Source organism: Maylandia zebra, linkage group LG17, assembly GCF_041146795.1.
Source record: "Maylandia zebra isolate NMK-2024a linkage group LG17, Mzebra_GT3a, whole genome shotgun sequence".
NCBI classification, from domain to species: domain Eukaryota; kingdom Metazoa; phylum Chordata; class Actinopteri; order Cichliformes; family Cichlidae; genus Maylandia; species Maylandia zebra.
The window spans coordinates 762054-787831 of NC_135183.1; the positions used below are offsets into that span (position 1 = coordinate 762054).

At 45.7% G+C, this 25778-nt stretch overlaps 3 protein-coding genes across 7 annotated transcripts; all 3 read left to right on the forward strand.

Annotated features, from left to right (window-relative positions):
* Nucleotides 1-942: 942 nt before the first annotated feature.
* gdi2 (GDP dissociation inhibitor 2) lies at nucleotides 943-12654 on the forward strand. Its single transcript, XM_004575256.3, has 10 exons — nucleotides 943-1133; nucleotides 6925-7032; nucleotides 7314-7413; nucleotides 7535-7669; nucleotides 7765-7963; nucleotides 8080-8211; nucleotides 9077-9176; nucleotides 9714-9885; nucleotides 10190-10389; nucleotides 11532-12654. Exons 1-10 carry the CDS (start codon nucleotides 1089-1091, stop codon nucleotides 11682-11684), a joined length of 1344 nt encoding a protein of 447 aa, XP_004575313.1. The 5' UTR covers nucleotides 943-1088; the 3' UTR covers nucleotides 11685-12654.
* A 91-nt stretch (nucleotides 12655-12745) lies between these two features.
* asb13a.1 (ankyrin repeat and SOCS box containing 13a, tandem duplicate 1) lies at nucleotides 12746-15353 on the forward strand. Of its 5 annotated transcripts, none has more exons than XM_004575252.5 (6): nucleotides 12746-13253; nucleotides 13758-13945; nucleotides 14184-14340; nucleotides 14418-14552; nucleotides 14748-14939; nucleotides 15054-15353. In XM_004575252.5, the coding sequence occupies exons 1-6, from the start codon at nucleotides 13211-13213 to the stop codon at nucleotides 15209-15211; spliced, it is 873 nt and encodes a 290-aa protein (XP_004575309.2). In that variant the 5' UTR covers nucleotides 12746-13210; the 3' UTR covers nucleotides 15212-15353. The 5 variants fall into 5 exon arrangements, with proteins under 5 accessions (XP_004575309.2, XP_004575311.2, XP_004575310.2 ...); XM_004575254.5 differs by having other exon boundaries at nucleotides 14430-14552; XM_004575253.5 differs by having other exon boundaries at nucleotides 13770-13945.
* A 1293-nt stretch (nucleotides 15354-16646) lies between these two features.
* On the forward strand, nucleotides 16647-25159 carry LOC101483479 (ankyrin repeat and SOCS box protein 13). The gene is made up of 6 exons (XM_004575257.3): nucleotides 16647-16809; nucleotides 20099-20286; nucleotides 20391-20547; nucleotides 20625-20759; nucleotides 21249-21440; nucleotides 21703-25159. Exons 1-6 carry the CDS (start codon nucleotides 16767-16769, stop codon nucleotides 21828-21830), a joined length of 843 nt encoding a protein of 280 aa, XP_004575314.1. The 5' UTR covers nucleotides 16647-16766; the 3' UTR covers nucleotides 21831-25159.
* The last annotated feature ends 619 nt before the right edge of the window (nucleotides 25160-25778 follow it).

A 25778-nucleotide genomic window follows, 5' to 3' on the forward strand; every position in this document is an offset into this window, starting at 1 on the left:
TTTTTTGTTCAGCTTCACACAAGCGAATGAAATGACACAGTACGTGTGTCAAATGTCTGTAATAATTGGCAATCAATTGCTATAATTGACAAGTAAGGCATAAAACCAATGGATGCACTCCTGCTAGAACCCTATGATTACAAGACAAAACACCGGCTCAAATTACAGCTACTATTAACTACTGGTGTAGAAACATGGAAAACGGGACTATAATAAAGCCTAACTCAGTGGACCAGAAATACATATGTTATCCTTATTGTACTTTAAGCTTCTGACCAAGTCCTCCAAGTTTTCCCATGTCACACCCCTGCTGATTCAGCTGCACTGGCTCCCCGTTAAATTCAGAATCCACTTTAAGGTTTTGACCTTGACTTTCAGGGCTCTGCATGGACAAGCACCAACATATATAAGTGAACTTTTACATCCATACATTCCCAGCAGGTCCCTGAGGTCATGTGACCAGGGCTTGCTTGCTGTCCAACACACGAGGCTGAAAACAGAAGGCGACAAAGCTTTTGGAACTGTGGCCCCCAGATTGTGGAACTCTCTCCCTTTGAGCCTGAGATCTGTGGACTCAGTGGTCGCTTTTAAAAAACAGCTAAAAACCCATCTTTTTAAACTTGCTTTTAGTTGATTTTTAGTTTTAGGTTTTTGCTTCTGTGAAGCACATGAGTGAGTCACATTTAAATATATTTGGCCGTATTGCGTTAAAACAGTTTATGAGATTGTTATTTAGCTGTGGATATGTCACACTACCTTCCGGCACTGGTAAGGTTTCCCACATCAACACAGTGTTTGGCCCATATCTACTTTGTCGGGTTCTGGTCACCCTACCTGATCCCTGCCGGCTGTAACGCACAGGTGCAACACTGTGCTTTGTGAAGCAGTGCGTCCACACCATTGGCCCACACAGGTACCCGGTACGACGCTTCTTCACGCCTCTTCCTGCAGTGACTGACAGGCTGAGAAGCCCCGCCCCGAAGGCGCCTGACGCTGAGCCGCAGCCCCTTCTCACTTGTAGCCCCGCAGATCTCCATTTTCTTCTTTCCTCATATTCCGGAGCGGAAGAGCAAAGACTTTTGGAAAAAATGGATGAAGAATACGACGTTATCGTTCTGGGCACCGGGCTTACGGTGAGAGAGAAAAACATACAACGCGTGGGCGTGATTTGCAACCTGTTAACATCGCGGTTAACGCTGGAGAAGACGGGGCCTAATCAGCAGGGTTAATGCTAAGTAGCTAGCTTAGCCGCTAACCGAGCGTGAGCGTTTACGTGTTAAGCAATGGAAACTAAATGAAGGCGCTAACCCCAACTACTAGCTCTGTGCTATCAGCAGCTGCTTTCAGTGTCTGAGAAAGATTAACGATAGCAACTGTTAACTCGCTCGAGATAAGTTGAAACGCTCAAACTGTTTTGTATCCTTAATAGGTATTGTAGTACCGCTTGAGTTTAATTAGCGCAGTTCATTGTGTGGATATGCAGAAACTGAGCGCCAATTAAGGCAGCTTTTCTCAGTCAAGATAAGATTAGCCTACGGATGAGTAGTCTGTTAACGTTAGCTGACCTACATTAAGCTATTTTATTAGCCTGCTAACGACGGAGCACAGTCCTGTTGTAGCGGTGTCATCGAATGTATTCTTGGGGTCGAAACGGTTCCCACCGCCGCTCGCCTGCTGCAAGCAGTTCTACGGCAGTGCAGCTATGTTGAGCTCGTTGAAGTGTCCTTTCAGCGCTGTTCTGTGCGGCAGTGCAACTAAACTACTACAAACTGAACAGCACTACGAATAAATCTCAGCAGGTTCTCGGGTTTAATAAAACGAGAAGCTATTTGGCATAGAGGCACATTGGGACACGTTAATGTAACTGCAGTCGCAAACTTCACCAGCAGGTTGAAGTTACATATCCTGTCCGACTTTCAGTTCACTTTTACACCCGCCGCCCACCAAAAACTAACGTACCGAGTGGCGTGTGTGGGATTGGGGATGTGTAGGCTTTGTTTCTGCGGACTCTCTTTGCTGCTCGTACTTTTAAATAAAACGATTCCCTCGGACAGACTTCCTGACTTTGTTGTTTAAACATGCCGGAAAACCAGTGGTTAGTTTGGGGCTTAATCACAAGCCAACTTGCTGCTTGTACCATTGTCGTCACCACCTTGTTGAGTCGCTGTACAGTGACGTGTTTTTGAGTTGCTTCAGCCCAGGACTTCAGCACAGCGGGTTAACTTTGAGGACTAATACTGGGTGTGGTTCCAACAAGGCTGAGGAACTGAAAGTACACTGCCAGAAGCCAGTTTAGTTAGAGCTGGTGGCCAACCACTCAGAACCACAGCAGACTTGAAGACTGAGGTGGCATAGTGTAGTTTCACACGGAAGTAGTTGAGTCTGCAAATAAATGACTTCACTTCTGTATTCTGCCACCTTCCCCTTCTCCTTTTCTGCTACAACACAGACAAAGGCGTTGCTATGTTTACTAACTGAGCAGGTTATGCAGGAATCTGTGCAAGCCCTGCCACCAGGAAACTTCATCTGACTTTGTTTCCTGTCTCTGGGGCAGATGCTTAATTAGAAAGGGATAGCTGTGTTGTACATGGCAACAATTAGTCTTAAAACGTTTGTAAGTGCACGGTAACAGCTGTCACTGTGAAGTGTACTCTGTGCTCTAGGTCTTAAATGGAAATTGTTAGGCAGGCCTTCTTGGATTTTGGGAGGTTTATTATGCAGGGGGCAGGGGGACGGGGTTCCCCATCTGTCCACTACTGACGACACATTAGAGGAGGGGCTTGGCACAAGATGCCAAGCTCTAAGTGTGGCCCGGTCCTCATTATGATGCTGGTAGTTGGAGTAAGCAGCTTTTAGACTCCAGCCAGGAGATGTGAGTAGGACAGCATTTAGTTATTGAGAAGTATAAAGAGATTGTTGTGACAGCTCTACAAGTTGATTGGCCCAATTAAGCCAGTGACAGTGTTTCTATCAATGGATGAATTGATGCTCACCAATTTGTGGGTTTTCTTACAGTTTATAGTTTGACATTAAAACCCTTCATCAAACCAGCAGTCCTGATAGTTTAAACATAAGTGTGTTGTCATCTGAGATGGTGATAAAGGATGGAGAATCTAGACTACGGGTGACTAAAAGGCGTTTTGTTGAAAAGACTGAGGCATAATAATGATAATAATAATAAATGTTATTTAAAAGCACCCAAAGACACTTAACAATGGAGTAAAACACATAGTAGAACAATGACAACCAAGAACAGTAATTAGTTTACAGTGAATATGCAGATTTGAACAGATGGGCATACAAAGTTAGGCATGTTTTGCCTTCGATTCACTCGAGCTGTCCCTGGCTGCTCTCTGGCTCAGTGGGTGGGGCTCAGGCATCTCCCCCTCACAAAGTAAACCATGTGTTACCTGAGGCTAAAATCTGTGCGTGTGTTTTTATTTCTTTTTCGTCCCAATGAGTGAATAACTGAAGAAGAACGAATACAAGTGAAGGGCAAAGATGCTCTTCACATCTCAGGTGTAGAAACATTTTAGGTGGGAGCTGAAGAAGAGATGGGAAATCCCATTAACTGCACAGTAACCTCATACCATACGAGGAAGTCTGTTACAAACTCAATGACACTATTCATTCTTTTCAGTTACGTGACCAGTGCAGAGCCCAGAGGAGAAAAGCAACAGTTAAAACTAGGGCTGGGCGATATATCGAGTATACTCGATGTAACTGTCAAGTATAAATTGGCATGGCAATATTAACCCCCCCGTGGCCCACTGCACTCTGTGTTTATATACCACCAGATAGGGAAAAATATGGCGGGAGCTTCAGACGAGCGAGGGAATGGGACTCGCTGCGTTTGGATTTCGTGAGGAGGATGCAGAACACAGTGCGGTCATTTGCATTAATGCCGTAAAACTATTGCTGCAAAATGAAGACCGTTTCAAACCTGAGGCATGTCAGCGTCTCGCCACACACCAAAGAACACGCTAAATAAACCAGCTGTGACACCTGTGACTGCTCTTAGTCGTTTTTATAGTCACTATCTAGACTTTTGTTTCTGTAATTTGAGGTCAGCAAAATGTTTTTATTCCCATTGTCAGGTAAACCATTTCTCCATTTTAAATAACTGAGTTGATGTGTAGGAGGGATCTGCAGTGTTTGCAGAAGTGCTTTACTTTAAAAGATTGATAGTTAAAGTGCAGTAAAAGTACTCAGTCACAATAATGACTACAGGTAACTGTAGTGCAGAGGCATGATGGAACACAAGACTCCACTTATGAAAAGTAGCTTAGAAGTAAAAATAAGAGAATTTGAAGCACTGCTGATAATCTTAATGAGTCAAGTAATACAGAAGTTATGGAACTGATACAAGATACTCGGGCTGAAATGTTCGGGCTAAGACCCTCAAGAAGAAGATGAAATTCAGGCTAGGAAAAGAGGAGGGATTCTCTTCTGCGAGGAGTACACCGCTGTAGACGAGACAAAATTACTGAATACAAAACCAGGAAACTGACTCAACCAAAAAGGAAGCAACAAAGGGACTTACTGAAAGGCACCGGTTAGTTTGTGGCTAAACAAACTTAAAGCAGAGATGACTTGATGGGTAAAAGAAAAGCCTTAAATATAATCCAGATTCAAGGCTCTGCTAAAAGTCTGCTGTAAAAACCAAAGGTGAAGTATAACGTGGGTTGTGGTTGAAAAGCTGAGGGTCACAAACTGCTGACCTTACACGTCCTCTAACAGGCCAGTGTTTTGTTAGGTTGTAGGTGTCAGTGGTGTGTTTGAGAATTTACTGATGAAATGATGAAGTTATACAAAAAGCATAGAGATTGTAAAGATGCGTTACACTCCGCATGTGCTGCTGTAAAATGCTGTCATAAAGGAGAGATCCTGTGGATGTGGCACTTTCCATTCTCATTTTATAAGCCCATCACATGTTTGCATGTAGACCTTTAATCTGCCCGTGGCGGTGCTGGAGTCAACCGCACAGTGCAGTTTATTACTATAGAGTAAAGCTTTATCTTTGTCTTAATCTGCATTTGTAGGTGATCAGATTAAATTCTGATGAAAAATGCCTGAAACAGATCTTCAAACTGATGTCTTGTTTTATCCAGCTGGCAGGCTCGTTAATGGTCACATGACATGAAGAAAATCAGTCGTATATCCACAACTGACACCAACTTTGTACATTTGTAGGTCTTCAGTTAACTTCTTTACATTATTAGTAAATTAAAAGTCAGGTTATATTTAAGACATGTGACTATGATGTTTGAGAAAGCCGTCCAGATGGAGTCTTTGTTGCCCCCGACTACCCCTTCCCTTCTTCGTGTGTTAAATATTGAACTGGGACTCTGTCACTGCTTGTGGTGGTGTAATGTTTTGCCTGACAGTACAGTGAACTGGCACGATTTCCCCTCTGTCAGCATGAATCCTGCCGCTGACAGTCCTCCGGGCCTCTCTCAAAGTCGCAGTTTTTATAGGCAGCAGCAGGTTGGCTTCAGTCACGTCTCCTCAGAGGAGTGGCTGTGCCACATTACAGCAACTCTGGCCCACATATTTAATTTTATTTATTTGGTGTGTCTGCACGAGGCTTTGAGCAGTCGTCACGATCCAGTTTCACTGGAGCAAATGAAACTTTCTTTGGACAAACGTGCACAGTGTTGCAGAAATGATGCCGAGATGAGTGAATGAGTTGGTAGCAGGGCGTTTATAGTTTTGCATGTTTTAAATTTTCATTTTGTTTATCCAGTTTTTGTATCTTTTTTAAATTAAAGCGCAACATTGTTTCCATTTTTTTTCTTAGATTGTAGTTTTTGTATTATTTCAGTTTATTTGTATTTTTAACTGTTTTTTTGTTTTTTTTTTAACAGCTAGTTTTTGTGCAATGGATATTTTCATGGGAAAGGTGGTTTACCAGTAAGCTGTAGTATGGTGTGTACTGGCACAGGTGCTGTACAAGTTGACAGTAAGCGTTAGGTGGCATCAGTCAGTGCTGCCTTAGTTTGGTTGGTATGTAAGAAACATTCTCCTGAGCCTAACCTTTCATTCAGTAGAACAACTTGTTTTAGAGTAAAATCCAGTCACATGATGCTCACACTGGTGGCTAACTTCTACAAGCCCTCAGCTCTAATCTTATTGAGTTTGGGTGGGAATTCCACTGTGGCAATTCTTATCATGTCCAACCCTCTGAAGCCCAGTGGAAGCAGCACTCATCCTCTCAGCTCTGCACAAACATGTCAGACATGTTCGGTCAAAGTTGGTCTTGTGGCAAATTGAAAGTCATGGAAACAGTAACACGTGGGACATTGTAAAGTACAAATGGCCGAATCGCGTAGTGAATTACCGTAACAGAAACACTGCTTTTGTTTTGTTTAAAATAAAAAAAGCTGCAGTTTAACCCTACGAGTGTGATGGTAGACGACCTGACCTACTGAGTCACTTCACACATTACAGACTGTTGCTAAAAGTATCGAGACCGACAGGAAGTGATGGGAGGCAAAACTGACATGCAGAAGGTTAGCTGCAGAATCAGGGAGGTTACACTTGCATGGTATGTGTTACGGTCAGGATGAAGGCGTAAATCTGTTGTTGTCTGACAAAATTTCATTTCCTGAATTGGCTGCATTTTTAAAAAACAGAGATTTGTTGGTGTAACTGTATAGATCTTAGTGTTTCTGCATGTGTATAAACATAACAGCACGTGCTGGACTGCAGTAATCGAGTTCTGAACCACCAATGAAGTAATGTTTCACTGCAGCTGCATGCAGTTGAGCTGCCCTGGTAAATACAGCTATTCCTGTTGAGTAAATCATTTTTATTATTAGTGTTTTTGTCATTATTATATCCTGTAACTCGTGTGTGAGGAAAGCACTCTGAAGAACTCTGTGGTTGATTTGAGTCTAACTTCTGTACTTCCTCTCCCAACAGGAATGTATTTTATCAGGCATTATGTCAGTGAATGGGAAAAAGGTTCTGCACATGGATCGCAACTCCTACTACGGAGGTGATAGCGCCTCCATCACACCTCTTGAAGACGTAAGTTGACCTCCCACATCTCTGATTTCTCTTTTGTATTGAGTTGTTTGTTTCACCACAGTGATGTGGAGTTAGGATGAACGTTTGTATTTTAAGGCCGGTAATGGCTTCTTTTAACATGGATCCATTTTGTTCTGAAACGCCACACGTTCCTCTTCTATCCAGCAGAGGTGGTGATGATAGAATTAGCATATTTCATTTTGTGAGAGTAGGAAATTAAGATGCCGCTGTGAAAGTGGAAGCTGTTGCCTGTGGGTCAGATGTTATGTGTCTCACTACAGCTCTACAAGCGCTTCAACCTTCCCGGAAGCCCTCCTGACTCAATGGGAAAAGGCCGGGATTGGAACGTGGACCTTGTCCCTAAATTCCTCATGGCCAATGGTATAGTTTCCCTGATCTTTGGTAGACAAGAAACGATATAATAACTGGGCAACGATTAAAAGGATCCTTAGATGTGATAACGATGAACGTTTCCATGAATGAAAGTATCCCTTTGTTGCAGGTCAGCTGGTCCGCATGCTGCTGATCACACAGGTGACTCGCTACCTGGATTTCAAAGTGGTTGAAGGCAGTTTTGTGTACAAGAAGCCCAAAATCCATAAAGTTCCCTCTACGGAGACGGAGGCCCTGGCATCCAGTGAGTCTAGTTAAATACTGAACGGTTTAGTGGAAGGTTGTTTTGTTGCTCTCGTTATGGATTTCCTCCTTTTCTAAACTCGTTCTCACTCAAAGGTCTGATGGGGCTGTTTGAGAAGCGGCGCTTCAGAAAGTTCCTGGTCTTTGTTGCCAACTTTGATGAGAATGACCCCAAGACTATGGAGGGTGTCGACCCAAAGAAGACGACGATGAGGGAAATATACAAGAAGTTTGACCTGGGCCAGGAAGTCATGGACTTCACCGGTCACTCCCTTGCTCTCTACCGTACAGATGAGTTAGTAGCCTTCTTTTGTCTTAACAGTGTCTGTAATTGGGCATGATTATGATGGCCTCTGCTGTGAAACGCTGCAGCTTGTAGCATTTAGATTGTTCTAATTGTTCTGCCCTTAGTTACCTGGATCAACCCTGCATGGAAGCAATCAACAGGATAAAGCTTTACAGTGAGTCTCTGGCCCGATATGGCAAGAGCCCATATCTGTACCCACTGTACGGCCTGGGAGAACTGCCACAAGGCTTTGCCAGGTAGGGGACACTTTCCATTGTTAGACACGTGTGATGAATATTTTGTTTGTACCAAAAAGATGTTAACTGTGGTTTAGGGTTGGATATTCTGCTTCATAGTCTGATATCTACCCTAAGTTGTCACACTGTTTGTAGGTTTTGGTTTCATTTACCTTCCTGCAGTGAGTTCTGAAAGTTTAATAAGCTACAGTATAGGTTGCTCCCTTATTCACAGGGGGGTTGGCACAGCAGGTGGCACCACGTTTTCAATCTGGCAGTTTGGCAGATTAGATCCTAGTTCACCAGTCCTAGGTTTAAACAGAGCACTTGTTTTTACTCTAACTTTGATATATTGTAATATACGCAGCCTTTCTCTTTGCAGCAGTTATTGTATGCACACAGCCCGGTCACAGACTTCCAGTGTGTGAATGTGTAAAGTGCTTTGAGGTCCTTAGGGACTAGTAAAGCGCTTTACAAATACAGGCCATTTACCATTTGTAACTCATCCAATGTGACGACACTCAGTCAAATCCTTCATTCAGAGCACGTGTGCAAACCAAACTCTGTGAGGAGACCACAGTAGAGTTAAAGCTGAGATGCTGGTTTACATGTGAGCTTGAGTTAAGGAGGAAACTCAAACTACACATTTTCATTGTTATTTTATTTTTTAAGTAAGCATTTTTATTTGAAGACAACTTTTTATATTTTTCAATACTTTGTTTGAGTGCACGACTGTCAGGCTGCTTCAGAATATATTGCGATGACTAATAATCCACATGGAACTTGATATGTTGGACTTTTTGTTTGAGGACGTTTTCTTTAACTGGACTTTGTTACATTGAGGTTGGGTGTGGTTTTGACTCTTGAATTGTGACTCAATTTCCAGGCTTAGCGCCATCTACGGTGGGACGTACATGCTGAACAAGCCAATAGAAGAGATTGTGATGGAGAATGGGAAGGTGGTGGGAGTCAAGTCGGAGGGGGAGGTGAGTAACGCCGGTCCCAGTAGTGCTGAAGGCACAGCCAGACTGGTTCCTCCTTTTATTATGTTCCCCTATCCTTAAGAGTAGAAAAGCGCTGTATTAGAACCAGCATCTGCAAAGACTGTCTCAGGGACGATCGTGGCTCAACAGCTGGCAGCTCGTCTTGTAATCGGAAGGTTGCCGGTTCGAGCCCCGGCTCCGACAGTCTCGGTCGTTGTGTCCTTGGGCAAGACACTTCACCCGTTGCCTACTGGTGGTGGTCAGAGGGCCCGGTGGCGCCAGTGTCCGGCAGCCTCGCCTCTGTCAGTGCGCCCCAGCTGTGGGTACAATGTAGCTGCCATCACCAGTGTGTGGATGGGTGGATGTGTAAAGCGCTTTACAAATACAGACCATTTACCATGTTTTGCTCTGATGGAGAATCGCAGTGACAGTGATTGGTGGCCACCTGGATTAATGGCGTTTTATAATCTTAATGTCCCTGCAGTTGCTCTTTGGTGTTGTTCACTACTTTAACTTTTTGAACATGTTTGCAAATCACAGATTGCAAGGTGCAAGCAGCTGATCTGCGACCCCAGCTACATTATGGATCGTGTCACCAAAGTGGGTCAGGTGATCAGAGCCATCTGCATCTTGAGTCATCCTATAGCCAACACTGGCGACGTAAACTCGTGCCAGATCATCATCCCCCAGAATCAGGTCAACAGGAAACACGGTGAGCAGCCAGCCTCATGTTTAGGCCTTTAGGATCAAATTTTCAGTCAGCTGTATAGTGTGCTTGTATAGTCAGACCTTAACGTCCTAACTTGCGTAGTAAGTGAAAATCCTTTCATCCCCACACCCCAACCTTCCACACCAAGCATCCACCCGATGTGCAGTCACGTTCTCGAGATGCACGTCAGGTTTTACTTAAGGCTCAGATCTGATGCAGGGTTTCAAACGTCTAAAATCAAAACGTTGGCCACTGGCACTAAATGACAACATTGAATGTGACACTAACTTGAGTTTTTCTTTTGCAGACATCTATGTTTGTATGATCTCCTTTGCACACAATGTGGCTGCGCAGGGTAAATACATCGCCATCGTTAGCACCACAGTGGAGACGGGTGAGCCAGAGAAGGAGATCAAGCCAGCCCTGGACTTACTGGAGCCCATCGAGCAGAAGTTTGTCAGCATTAGCGACCAGTATGCACCCACTGACATTGGGACTGAAAGTCAGGTATGAAGATGAAATATTGTTTATACTATTACACAGTTTGTTCTTGACCGTGCCACGGTGACCTACCAGAAAGTTAGCCCTGCCAGAAACACTTCTGTTGAGTTTGTTTTTGCCTTTTTCCAGTGTTTTGTGTGCTTTCACACCATTTTTCTGTGTGCTGGTGTTTTCTTCAGTTTGACCTCCGACCGTACACTTCCCAGTATTGCTACTATTGCCAAATACCCACAGAGGAAAAACGTGTCATTCCAGGATTTTTCATGCATGTGTCCGTATCCCTCATCTTCATCTGTATTTCCCATCAAGTATATCAATCTCTGAACTTGTGGAGATGTTTTTTTGTTGTGAATGTTTAAATCTCAGTGCTAACACAGTGGGAGTTGATGTCACAGTTAAACCTGACTAGAAGTGTTAAAAAAATGGTGTCAGATCCAGACTGGGCTGAAGTCTGTTTCTGTCAGTTTCCAGCTTGGATCTGAATGGCATGTTTAACATGGCTAAAGTCAGCGATGCAGTTAATGAAGCACACAGCGTTGGTGTCTTATAGATGTGTGACTAGCACATGGCCGTATTTATCACATGATAAAGGCAGACTTGGTTTAATCTCTGTGCAGTTGAGCTGATTTGTCAGAGTGCACATCTTCAACAACTGCATGTTATCCTTCTGTCGTTAGCTTTAGCTTGTAAATCTGCCTACAAGGCTAAAAACCAGTCGGCAGATATTGTTATTAAATGTCCTGGACATGACTGCAAAGTTCTGCCATATATCTGTGTGCACTGCAGTTTCTTTACTCTAATGCTGGGTTTTTACACGAGGCACACACAACGTGCTCGATCAGCTCCGCCCACAAAGGTTTACAAGGCCATTGAAAGCTCCTCTGTGACCACAGAAATAAAAGGAGGATACTTTTGTAACTAATGATTTGTAGTGTGCGTAGTTGACATGAAAGAACGCACTGCGTGCTCTTACTGCCACCTGGTGAACAGTTACAGTTGAACATCTCGGGCGCTTTGATTGGACTTCTTTTAGTTCTTGGAGACTTTGCTCTGTTGTTGCTTCTACTTTGTATGGATGATTGTTTTGCTTATTTCACGATGTTTGCTCTGTGACGTTAAGGCACACTTGGACTTTTGTTTCCCTCTAGATCTTCATCTCTCGGTCCTACGATGCAACAACTCACTTTGAGACCACCTGTGATGACATCAAGGACATCTACAAGAGGATGACAGGCTCAGAGTTTGACTTTGCTGAGATGGAGCGCAAGAAGAAAGACACCTTTGGTGACGATGATTCGTAGAGGCAGCCAGTCCTGCAACACTCTGATAATCAAAGACAACGGAAATCTTATAAAAAATAGAAAACTTACACAAAAAAGTAAAGACCAGTGGGCTGACTGATTACTCGAGTACACAGTTTGCCCACTGAAGAAGTTGATGATGCATAGAGAGAGGCGGTATAGTTTTGTTGGATAGGGTTCAGGGAGAGCGCTATGCTTCTTCACATCATTCAGGTGGGTGTTGCACTAAATACTGGTTATATCTAATAGACAGTTAATACCCTACATTTTTCTAATTCATCATGCTAAGACGATGCGTAGTCCAAAGATGCCAAATGAAACGATTCATAATCAATAGTATCTGGAAAAGATGTACACTATATACTCGGCTGATATTTTGTATATGCAGGTGTTCTTTTCGTGTCAGGTTCTGTGAGTTGTGGCTTGGCATCGTGTGTCTGTATTCAGTTGTGGTGTGTTGAGCTGAGTGTTCCTCACAGGATGTGGCAGTTCCTGCACTTTTCAGGCCGGTAACAGCAGAGCGCCGTGCGAGGCAGCACCTCAGCATCCACATCATATGGTCCGGTTTTGTAAAAGTGCTTTAGTGGTGTATGGGCTAGGTCTTCTTTCTTTGTTTGATCCCCTGATTGTGCGACAGCATACAGTAAGTCACAGGCACGACTGTAGCTCAACATGAACCTCCTGAACCGGTTTTCAACACTTTGAGTTACTATAATGCATCTGAGAAAAATGTATTAGTTCCTGTATTACCCAAAATAATCAAAGACCCGAGCATTAACAGCAGATTGATGACACATGTAATTGCTTAAGAAGGACCAAATGTGTACTGCAGCAGTATTGAACTGATGGGAGCCTTGTGATATCTGGTTTTGAACAACTGTTGTTAAAAAAGGAAGAACAAAATTATCTTGGGGCTCAAATGATTTCTGTACTGCAAAGTAAAAAAAGAAAAACTTTGTCAAAATCCAAAGCTGTGTGAGATTTATTTATTTTAGTAGTTTCAAGTATGCAGCAGGCTTTGTAATGTCTGCTTCTACACATCCTTACCCTGACAACATTTGGTAGTGCATCATCATGGATGAAAGCTCAGACTTGTAATACTGGGTCATCAGGTAAAAACACATTTCCATGGATCTAACGCACAAACACATGCTGATGATTCGTGCCAAGCTGAAGAAACTAAAACACGAGCTTCTTGGACACACAGCAAGTCTGCTTTCTTATGAAGGCATCTGTGGGACAAACGTGGTGACGGAAGGAAAGCTGAAGCTGTCCAAGCACCCCTGTAGCCTCGGATCACCCACCGCAGTCGTCACACCTCGCTGGCATCACTGTAAACGAGCCTTTAACACCTTAAAGGTAGGTAGTCTATGATTACTGACTCGCTTTAAGAAGAAAAGTTCCATGTGACCAAACTAGGAAATGGATGAGTCTGCAGAATCCTCGGTTCGCTACTACAATTCCCAGAATGCCGCGGTGGCTTTCCGTTCGACTCTGTAGAGCGCCGTGTGTGGTAACCTGTAATCATGGAGGTGACGGCAGCCCGCCGCTCGTTTCTGTGCGACATCGGTAAGCATCGTCAGCAGTTAACGGTTTACACCTCAGCTCATCCACAGGAACGGCTGACGTCCGATTATAACACCGTGTGTTCGCTGCCAAAAGCGGGTTTAACCGGGAAATGTAGGCGGAGAATAACAGTCCCGTCAGAGGAAGTTCGGCCGCTGCACAGACCAAGTCATTTGGTAGCTAACCGGCTTAGAGCTAGATGACATGCTCGGAGTTCCTCTGTAAATGAGGAGCAAATGCGACATTTACAAGACTACACTCGAACTAATGGACGTATGTGCTAAACATGATGAATGAGGCCAAAAAGACGTCGTTATTTCTGTAATAGTCTAAGTATTGCCCTTGTTCATATATTAGTAATGGACACTTTGCCATGACACTGATGGATACTGACAGAATAGACTTATTCCACCCAGTACTGCTGCCGTGGTTACTGGGTTTACGCATAATGGAACTGGTTAATGGACGGTCTCTTTGCTGTTGTGCTCGTGTGTGTGTGTGTGTGAGGCTTCTGGGCAGACCGCACTGCTCTGCACGAAGCAGCATCCCACGGCAGGACTTTGCAGTTGAAGCAGCTGATAGAAAACGGAGCGTCCGTCAACATGGTGACTGTGGATAACATCACTCCTCTACATGAAGCCTGCATCCAGGCTCATCCAAACTGTGCTCGCCTGCTGCTGGAGGCAGGAGCCCAGGTGAGGCACAGCTTCACTCTACAAGCCGGTGTAGAGTCTGGGAGTCGCGCACCTTAACACAGCGGGTACAAAGTGATGCTCTCTGGTGCAGAATCCCACTGCTGGGCAGCAAGAGGCACTCCCTCTGTGACAGCCTCACAAACGATAACTACTCTTTGTTGTTCAGGTCTTAACATGGCCCTACAATTTTGTAGATTACCTAAAGAATAGCTAGATAATGTTCTTCTGTTTGTTCCAGGTGGATGTACGCACCATCCATGGTAGCACGCCTCTTTGTAATGCTTGTGCTGCTGGCAGCCTGGAATGTGCCAAGCTGCTGCTGGACTATGGAGCCAAGGTGAACCCGTCCCTCACAGCCCTCACTGCCTCACCGCTCCACGAGGCCTGCATACAAGGTAAACCTTCAGCAGGAACAACACTCTGCCATGCTGTCACGTGTCTCCCTATGAACAACGCTTCACATTCCTCTCAGGTAACCCCCAAGTTGTGAGACTGCTGATAGCCAGCGGTGCCAAGCTGGAGGCATTTGACGTCCACTTTGGGCCTCCCCTTCACATAGCATGTGCTAAAGAACATCTGAATTGTGTCAAGGAGCTGCTAACTGCAGGTGTGTTAAAGGTGCAATGTATGGTTGTTTTATTTCCTACAGAGAGTGCTGCAGCCAATCAAAGCTGTCAGAGGGTGAGGGGCGGGTTCATTCTGGATCACAGGGCTGAGGCAGACAGCTGTTCACTCATGCTAACAGCATTTAACCTGTGCATGTCTTTGGACTAAGACCTTTACATGATTGTGAATTATGCAGGTGCTAATGTGAATTCAGTGAAGTTCCATGAAATGGCGTTGCATCACGCAGCTCGGGTCGGTATGGTGGAAATGATTGAGCTGCTGGTGGAGTTTGGGGCCAATGTGTACGCCAGCGACAACCTGGGAAGGAAGCCTATAGACTACACAACACCTGCATCTCCCTCGTACACCTGCCTCAGGTTTTATGAAAGTAAGGTTCTGCGTTGTGTCTGACTTACAGCAAAAACATTCAAGTTCTTACGTTCTTGCTCTTTTTTTTGCTTTTGAGGCCTGATCGTCTTATTAAAACATTTGTTGTTGACAGGTAATCCTTTGAGCCTGCAGCAGCTTTGCAGGATTGCTGTGAGGAGGATGCTGGGTACCAGAGCATCGGAGGTCCTGAGCCAGCTGAATATATCCCACCGCATCAACAGCTACCTCCAGTACTGTGATCGTCCCATATCCCTACAGACTTACACATGAACATTTAGTGTACAAGGTTTAAAATGCCCCCTGAAAAATGTTTGCCATTCAGATGAAACACGTGTAACCAGGATGAAAATCTCTGTACGGAGTCAGTTCAACACTGTATGTCAAATTAAAGCAATTCATTGCTGAATGAGAACACGTATAATCTATATAAAGCTCTGTTTCAGCACTCTGACAATTTCCAACACATGTATAACACATAAGGCAATTTCCTTTATCGGCTCAGCTGTGATGGCCAGGGGCCTGTCAGCTCTCTCTACTCCACATTACGCGACACTGGCCAGACTACCAAAAGTACTCCAAGAGCACATCAGTGACTCAGGTCAAGTTATTTTACCCTGCTGGGATAATAAGCTGGCCAAAGGAGGAGATAAATTCAGTGACCTCAAGACGAGGAAGCTCCTGACCATGCATGGAGGGTCAAGTCAGAACCCTGACTGGCTGTATGCTAAGCAGAAGGAAGGAGCCCGGGGACTGGTGAGTGTCAGCACCACAGTCCAGGATGAGACAGCGAACATCCACAGATACATCAGGAAGATGCCTATAACCAACTGCATGCTCAGTGAACACCTCAGGCAGCAGAAACCTGAGGAAGAGGAGGAACCATCATGGAAGGACAGGCCCCTGCATCTCCAGATAGAGGAAGTGGCTGACATCCAGAAGTCCTACCAGTGGCTGGATACAGCTCGACTGAACAGAGGCACTAATCATGGCAGCAGAGGAACAAGCACTAAGCACACGATCCATAGAGGCTGGGGTCTGTCACACCAGGCAAGACCCCAGGCTGTGTAAAGATGCTCCTGAGACGATCGATGAATGGCTGTCCTGTTTGGGTGTTGGTCACCAGGAGATGCTACATGAAAGGAGATGCTACAGTTTTGTGTAGGATAAACAGGGTAGTGAGGTGCACTGTGATGGATTTAGAGTAAAGAACAGTGTGCGACTGGTGCACAGAGGTGCTCGGGATCAGAATTAGATTGCATCGAGGGTAGCTGATTAATCCACTGAATTCATGCCAACTTTATACCATCTGGTATGAAAACAGCACAAACAGTGTACTGTCAGTGTGGGGAATGGAAATCAGCCAATCAGCAAATATTGGGTTACAAACTGTTGACTTCAGTGAAACCTCAGAGCAGCAGCAGGTACAGCTCAGCTGATCAAAGCCTGTTCAGAGAAAATCTACAGGAGCTCTCAACAGAAGATATTGTGAGTGGGTGCAGGGCAGCTACTCTGTGGTTCCGACACGAGCTGCTGTGTTAAACACCAGATTACAGATTTGATCATGACCAGGCGTTCTGTTCAGGACAGGCTGTTTACACCCCGCTAGGATATTATTCAACCTGAGTTAGAATAAATGTTAGTCGCTCTCCACGCGTGAAACTGTGTTATTTGGGGTAAAAACTACAAAGTCCAACATGCCCGCGGAGGTCGGGTTTTGTCACGTGACTCCTGCCGCATGTAGCGCGCGAGGACGCTGTTTACAAACAGCCGTAAGTCCCGCGTTTCGTGCCAGCCTAGCTTGTTCTGCGGGGGAAGCAGTCGGAGGATGGACGCTGAAAAGTCTCGGCCCTATTTCTTTGGCGACATCGGTGAGTACGAGAGCGAGACGGTCGGTAATCGAGGCCGAGTTAGCTCGGCAGGACTGGCACCGGCTGCCGTAATCCTTGTTCTGGAGCTAGCAGGTAATGACAGCTGTCATGTTATTACACAGACAGAATTATTCACCTGGAAAACGTGACGATGACGTGAGAGACACCTTCGCCGCTGCCCACATGGGCCTGCGTGGGCCTGCACGCGCACACACCGAGCAGTGGCACGCGGTAAAAAATGAAAACAATCTTGCTTATTGAACTCACGCACTGAGCCGTGAACCATAAACTACAATCGATCACATCCACTGATCAAAGAGCATTGATCACTGATCAGTGGTCAGTCTTGACCTTTAGCGTATTCTAGGTCAGTGGCGCCAGTTGGAGTCATCGTGTAAATGCCCCGTTTATAAGGTTGGGGACACCTGCAGTCAGCTGGGACTGAAGACGTCACTGGATGATGACGAAACGTTTCTCGCTACGTCCAGGTGAACAGAATCAACCTTTTTTCCTTACCTGGATGATTAAGCACGCATCGAGTCATGCATTTGACTTTGTCTCTGTAGAGGATGCGATGAACATCCTTTGGCATGTTTTAATTTACGTCCACTTTTAGATTTGAGTAGGCAGCTTGCACTGACAGAAGGCCACCGGCACACAGTATGTGTGTATATGAAATGGATTGTGGGAGGAAGTCCATGCCACCCCACAAAGAGCAAATAGACAAGGTTCAAGGTTCTTTATTTGTCACATGCATAGTTATACAAGTATAACACACAGTGAAATGTAGCCTGACACGCTCCTCGACATGTGCAAAAATTGGGGGGGTGTAGAGGAAGAACATTATATATATATATATATATATATATATATATATATATATATATATATATATATATATATATATGAGGCACTAATCATGGCAGCACAAGAACAAGCTCTGAGCACAAGATCCATAGAGGCTGGGGTCTATCACACCAGGCAAGACCCCAGGTGCAGGCTGTGTAAAGATGCCCCAGAGACAATCCAGCACATAACAGCAGGGTGCAAGATGCTAGCAGGCAAGGCATACATGGAACGCCATAACCAAGTGGCCGGCATAGTGTACAGGAACATCTGTGCCGAGTATAACCTGGAAGTCCCGAGGTCAAAATGGGAGATGCCCCCAAGGGTGGTGGAGAATGACCGAGCTAAGATCCTGTGGGACTTCCAGATACAGACGGACAAAATGGTGGTGGCTAACCAACCGGACATAGTGGTGGTAGACAAACAGAAGAAGACGGCCGTAGTGATCGATGTAGCGGTTCCGAATGACAGCAATATCAGGAAGAAGGAACACGAGAAGCTGGAGAAATACCAAGGGCTCAGAGAAGAGCTCGAGAGGATGTGGAGGGTGAAGGTAACGGTGGTCCCCGTGGTAATCGGAGCACTAGGTGCGGTGATTCCCAAGCTAGGCGAGTGGCTCCAGCAGATCCCGGGAACAACATCGGAGATCTCTGTCCAGAAGAGCGCAGTCCTGGGAACAGCTAAGATACTGCGCAGGACCCTCAAGCTCCCAGGCCTCTGGTAGAGGACCCGAGCTTGAAGGATAAACCGCCCGCAGGGGCGTGCTGGGTGTTTTTTTTGTTATATATAGTATATGCACTGGGTGAATGTGCAGTAGTGGCAGACCTGGTACAAAGGGTGCCAAGAAACTCAAACCTGGCCTCAGGTGTGGATGCAAGCTAAGTAAAAACAGGAAAAAGTTAATGCGGCTCTTAGAATTACACACACACACACTGACCATCACGCAGTGGTCACCGAGTGGTAGCAAAGCTTGAAAAGTACTAATTCCATATATGTTTATATATGTCCACTTTATTTATAGAGCAAAAACACCAAAATACACCAGGACACCAACATAAAGGGAACTGCAGTAATCAGTAAGCAAGTTGATATAAAAACGTGGCTCAATCTGTCAAAATCCTTAGGAAGAAAATAAAGCTTTACCTTAGCAAGAAGTCATAGCTGAATAAAGCTTAAAGCTTATTTGCTTTGTGAATTTAAAGGAGCTGTCAAAGAATATGCCAAGATACCTGACAGAGGAGTGAACAACAAAGCGCTCAAGAATGGTTTTGGAAAGATCTCCTAAATACCATAACCTCCATTTTGCTATTGTTAAGGTGGAGGAAGTTTGAGTTCATCCAGACTTTTATATCAGCAAGACAGTCCGATAACAGTTTCACAGAGTTGTCTTCATGCATGCTCAGACATCCAGGCAAGTAAATCCCAAAAAGCTGATTCTGTTCAACCTTTTGGGATCCAACGTCACTTGGATGAGTGATGAAACATTTCTCCCACTGAAAACGCTGCGTCCAAGACTTGTTTTTCTTTTTTTATGAATGTCATCAGCAAAGCAGTGGAAAGAGATATTATATTTAAAATAAAAATCGACCCTAGAGCCAACATATATAAGGAAAATAAGAGTGGCCCTAGGATGGATCCTTGAGGAACTCCACAAGTAAGAGGTGCTGCAGCTGAGGAAGAAGCATCTATCTGGACTGAGAAGCTCCTGTTCATAAAGTAAGACTTAAACCACTGTGGAGCAGTTCCCTTAATGGCCACAGTGCTCGAGCCTTCATAACAGGATACTGTGAGTGTCGGCTACAAGCATCAGAAAAACAGGGGTTCCCAAAGATGCGCGGTGAGATCTAAAGTACACGCCGTGAATGCTGATTGGCCCGAAGAAGGCCAAGAGAAAGATGATTGGACTAGAATGGTGATGTCACAAACAGGTTGAGAGCGTGGGAAAGTGGAAGTGATGTGAAGTTTAGATTTAGCCGGCAACACCTGGGAGCAGACGGATGTGAGCTTCCTTATTGAACCTACACGTACGCTTCACTTAACACTGACAAAGACACAGGCTCACACTGGTTTACAGCAGCAGGGAACGACACTCCCAGTAGGGACCAGTACCTCAAATCTGATATTTTTCCAGTAGAAACTGTTGAAATCTTTCACAAAGTGTTTTGGAAGCTGTAGAGGTGAATGAGTGGGAGGTTTTTAAATGACTGTTAGAAGAGATTAAGCAACTTTTACAGCATGTTGATTTCTGTAAACAGTCCTTCAAGATTCCTAAGGACACACCAGGTTTGTCCAGGTTTGTCCTGGTGTGTTCGTCTCTGCGTTCAGCCCCGGGTCTGCGAGTGTATAGGTGTTCCACAGGCAACATGCAAACTGAGAAACCCCAGCAGAACAGCTGCTGTAAATGAGATGAGGTTTCAGTTCTTCCTGACGTGCTCCTCTGCAGGCTGCTGGGCGGAGCGAACAGAGGTGCACAAGGCAGCGTCGCTCGGCCAGGCCTCCCAACTGGAGGAGCTCATTCAGGGCGGAGCCTCGGTCAACATGGTGGCCGTGGATTCCATCACACCGCTGCACGAGGCGTGCCTCCACGGACAGGCCAAGTGTGTGCAGCTGCTGCTTGAGGCTGGAGCTCAGGTGAGTCACAGGCGCAGTAATGTGATCTACAGTCGGTCAAACTGTAGATCAAACAAGTAGAAATGGCTTGATAGAAAACACTCTGTTCCCCATGATGCTGTCAGGTGGATGCAAGGAATGTGGATGGAAGTACCCCGCTGTGTGATGCCTGTTCAGCTGGGAGTTTGGAGTGTGTGAGGCTTCTGCTGCAGTACGGTGCCAAGGCGAACCCTGCCCTCACCTCCCGCACAGCCTCACCCCTGCACGAGGCCTGCATGGGAGGTGAGAGTGTCGCGTGTTGTGCTTTTGTCTGTGTTTTTGGAAAATAAAAGTTAATTTTATATATGTTTGTATTTCAGGAAACTCTGAGTGTGTGAAGCTGCTGATTTCCATGGGAGCTTGTCTCGAGGCGTATGACCTTTACCACGGCACCCCGCTGCACGCGGCCTGTGCTAACGAGCACACGGACTGTGTTAGAGAGCTGCTCAATGCAGGTGAGGGTCTGCACAGTAGGATGAATCAAACACAGAGTACAACACAGTATAAGCTACCTTACAGTCAGCGTGCTAACTGTAGACCAGCAGGTATAAGGAGCAGATGAGAACACATTTTTAGCCCCTTACCCCGGAGCCGTAAAAGGATGGTGGGTACTGTTGCTGGTCACGCTGGGAGTGTGAACGCTCCGCTTTGGGAACACGAGAACGAGGCAACAGGATTTTCGTCCTGATGCCACAGGTGTGTGAGGAGCAGAGAGAGGTTTCCAACATGCTGTTGGTAAAAGCACGAGTGTTCTTCAGACATTATTGGCACACAATCACAGAAATGCTCCAGAAAGAACAAAAAGCACCTCCATCAGTAATGTTTGCCCCCCTGAGAAACTGAGCTTTGTGTTGAGGCGCGGCACGAACCGCCGCGGTGCAACGATGTGTTAAATAACCACACCGACGTCTTCCTTCAGGCTTCAATGTTTCTGTTCTGCGTAGGCGCTAAAGTGAACGCCGCCAGGCTGCACGAGACTCCGCTGCACCACGCTGCTAAAAGCATGCGGGTGGAGACGATCGAGATGCTGGTGGAGTTTGGAGCCAACATCTACGCTCGAGATCAACACGAGAGGAGACCCGTGGACTACACCACGCCGGGCTCTCCCTCTGCAGCCTGCCTACAGTCTTATGAGAGTAAGTTTCATGAGTGTGCAGCACCAGCAGGAGGCACGAGAGGATCATTTTCACTTCCACGAAGCGTCAGAAAGACGACACCTGACATGTGCCATAACATTCTGATGCACAGCTGCTCAGCTGTCTTTCACTTCTCCAGCTTTACTCTCACAGTGAATCAGTGTTCTAGAGGCTGACACGTCATTTTGTTCTTGTGAAAAATGTCATATTATCATTTGCATGTGTTATGAACAGAGATTTGACATGTTTTCCCCGTGTTCAGCCTCTCCTCTGAGTCTGCAGCAGCTCAGCAGGTTGGCAGTGAGGAGGAAGCTCGGCACCAGGGCTCTAAATGTCATAGGCCAGCTGGAGGTCCCTAAACTCATCACCAGCTACCTCTGCTATCAGTGAGCGCCACCTGCAGGAGGAGCCGACCGGCGCTCAAAGGACTGGAAACTGCACAGCACTGTGTTAAATATGAGCACAGCTGGCACAGCTCTGGAGCTGCTGCCTGAGATTCCTTTAGTTTAAGAGCCCTGCCATGCACACACTGCAGCAGCTATTGCACTCGGCGTGTTCAGGCTGTGTGATCGCATTAGTGCTGCTGTAAGATGAGATGTTTTTAAAGAGCAGAGTAACACTGACTTTCACTTGGCTTGCTCTCTAACACACACACACACACACACACACACACACACACACACACACACACACTGAACACATGTTCTTTGCTTCTGTCTCGTTTGCAAAGCTAGTTTAAACATGTGTGTTGAACGTGGACAAAATATGTGGATGTTGACTCTGATGTTGTGACATCACCACCTGTTAACAGGAAGTGTTTAAATGCACAGTGTCTGTGCTGTAAATGCCTTTAATGCTGCTGAAAACACACGATACACATTTAATGTTTGGTTTCTATGCTGGTCGACAGTTTGTGAGTCTGAGACGAAGCACAAAGCAGCAACACACTGCTGCACTGCACGTCTTTGGGTATGACCTCGAGTCGGGAGGAAACGAGAGTGATGTTAGTCCCGCAGCTACTTTAAAATAAGCTCAGCACTTCACTCTCTGCATGTGATGCGTTTAGTCGACTGGCAGTGATGGCAGGGACAGCGAGTGGAAACACAACAGCAGCTTTTCTATCTGCTCATGTTAACACAAGCAGCACTGACAGACTCGCCTCCTACAGTAGCTTCTGTTATCAGAGACGGCGGCTCTCACACCTTCTCTTTGACTTTGTTAGTTAGATGATGTGTGGGGGACTTGTTTGCCAGCGACTAATCTGAGTCCTAAACAGCTTCATGAACAGTCTGTCTACCTCCAGAGCAGAGTGTGCTTCCAATCCATGACTGTGTAAGGCTGTTTATTTTTAACTGGAAACGACGCTCAGGAAGACGAGATGTTGCTTTTGGAAGCAGCTAATGGTTTCTGGATCAAACGCTGGATCTGCTGGGACAGCGCAGCACAGACTCAAAGTATGAAATGATGAAGTGGGGCATGGCGTGCAAAGGAAAGAAAGCTTCTCGTAAGAGGAATACCAAGCAAGTCTGCTGTCAGGGCTGCAGCGTGAAACTCTGCAGATGCTCCCTGCTGGTGCAGTTCCAGGAGACGCTGATCCTGGTCACTTATTTATAGCCGTGAGACATTTATTCCATTAAATCTGCTCCACAGGCGACGCACTGAGCCCTGTCAGGTCGTAATATTTTTAACAGGAGGCACAGGAAGCTGGTATGAATTCCTTCAAGTTCTTTATATTGTTTCTTTTTCCCTGTCTGGCAGTTATTAACTGTGATTTATCCTTGGAAAGGGAGTCAGGCCACAGGCCTCTCTTTAGCAGTGTTACTGGATTATGTGTCTGTAAATACCTGCAGCACATTCTTAATAATAACAATATTAATGGTCTTAATGATCAGCCAAACGTCTCGGGAACCGTTTAACTTCTGGGTGGTCTCTGATGAAGCAGTCGTTGTTTTTAACACCACTGCTGATCTCACAAAGACACCGTATTCACAAATCACAACTGTCACTGACTCGTGCTCAGGTTACATCACCTACAGAGAGTGGACGCACATCTGTGACCTCACACTGCTGCAGAAGCGCTTCACAGCTGGATTCTGTTGAGTGACCACTGGGTGGTGATGAGTGTCACACTCTGTGCTCTCTGATCTACGTCCACACTGATGCATGCTTTTCTCTCTGTTTTGGCCTCCCGTCCACACTGAGACGCCGTTTTCGCTCAAGGAAAACGCAGCGGTTTGAAAACGCAGCATTTTGCGTCGCAGTGTGGACAGCGCAAACGTAGACTTTCTAAAACAATGACGCATTTTACTCTGTGAAAACGCAGGGTGGACGCAGAGCGTTGTCAAATCTATCTGGGCTAATGTGGAGGTGGTACAAACATTCATGTGTGGGCTCAGGGACGTCTCTCAGTTTCAGGCAGGTACACTCCTCTCGTCACATTCACCAGCAGACGGCGTCTTTGTGACTGGGTAACATGGTGGCTCCGCCCTTTATAGTTTCCATACTTGCAACTATTCCATTTGAAAATAACAGCAGCAGCAAGCCCGAGTCACACAGGTCGCTCTGCAAACTCCCGTTTGCCAGGGAAAATGTGGATCCCACACCCAGCTGCCAAGTAGGCGCTACTGTGAAACTGGCTGCAAAGATAGTTAGTTAGTTAGTTAGTTAGTTAGCAAATGTTGGTATTTTCATCCAAACTACAAGGAAGTTCCTGGTGGAGCCTCCATCACAAACCCAACAGCCACCCGTGAGCTGGTTGGAGAATCTTTTATTGAGGAGAAAACAAGCAGACGGTTTCATGCCGAGGTTAGTTTATGTTGTGTGTAAGAAGCGACTCGACCATTCGATTGGCTCCTGTAATGCCTCCTCTCACTGACATAATACATTTCCATGTCGCAGTGCTTCATGTTATAGCCTGAACCACGAGAACTCGCCTCTTTTCTTCCTCGCACACCTGATGACATGAAGGATCAACTCTGTGCACGTGCGGCCTGCTGACATCACCCTTCAGTGTTTTAGCTTCTCCTCGCTGCTGTCTTCAGCTGCCAGCCGGCACAGTTACCTTGCCCAGCTTTAAAGAGCACGGGGCGTCTGTCAGCGCTCGTGCAGATCAGCACCTGCTGTGTTGCCTGTTGGTCTGACAGCTTCAGCAAGAATTCAGAACCAATATTTCATAGTTCATGCCTTCATCCAAATCTCTGTTCACTCCCTCGTTTGGCCAAACGTGAGCGGGCTTCACGATGCTGGCCTGCTGTCATAAATACGCACGCTGTAAAAAGTTAATCAAAATCTAGATTCCTAGAAACGTACCATGTCAGGCTGTTACTCATTTGAAAGAAATGCAGCCGGGGTCATTGTAACGTCAGCCTGTAAATGGTTTGGAAGCACAGCTCTCACGGAGCGCTGCCTTCAACAGCAAATCAAATCCTCTGCTTCAGGCTGAAAATAACTGCTATGAAATGTGTTTGGTGTCAAAGGCTTGGGCTGAAGAACGACACGAGGGCAGCGCCCAGCTACTGAAGATAAGAAGCGTCTCTCAGTCCATAACAGAGCTTTGAAAGCAAAGCTTGCTGTAGACAGCATTTCTTTTCTGCTGATTGAACAGATGCAGTTCTCTCTCAAGCACTGATTAAAATCCTGATCAATAACACACAACGTGTCCTCAGTATCCATGTTGTTAAACTGCTCTGCATGTGATGAATAAACTTAAAGTGCACTAACGATGTGTTTGCTGACCTTTTTTTCCTGCATGAATTCAGAGAAACAACAGGACCTGCATGCTGGCCCGGGCCATCATGGCGGCATCGGTCTGTGTCAGATCACAACAGCAGGTGCTGAACAGGCCAACTTATTCTAGAAAGCACCGTTTGTGACCAGCATAGGATTGTTGACAGCACTGTAGCATGGCGTTTTATTTCTCCCGTGTCGTTCCATCATTGAAGAGATGCTCGATGGACCGATTCTTATATCGTGCTGTGCACAGCATTCACACTCCCATGGATGCATCAGAGAGCAGCTTGGTGTTAGGATCTTGCCCAAGGATGCTTGGCAGGGATCGAACTACCAACCTTCCAATTAGTAGGTGACCTGCTCTGCAGCCGCTCCACGGTAACCAATAACTGAGTCCAAAAGTCCCAAACAACCAAACATGACGCACTAACGCACAACAAGGTGTTTATAGATGAAACAAGTCTGTAAAACCGCAGGTATTAAAGATGCATGTATACACAAATATGTTGGCTTGTACTCATCATGATCAAATACACTCGACAGGTAAATGTGTCACATATACTACAGCACACTGGCTGCTTCTCCCTCAGCCTGGTTCAAGGGAGTTTT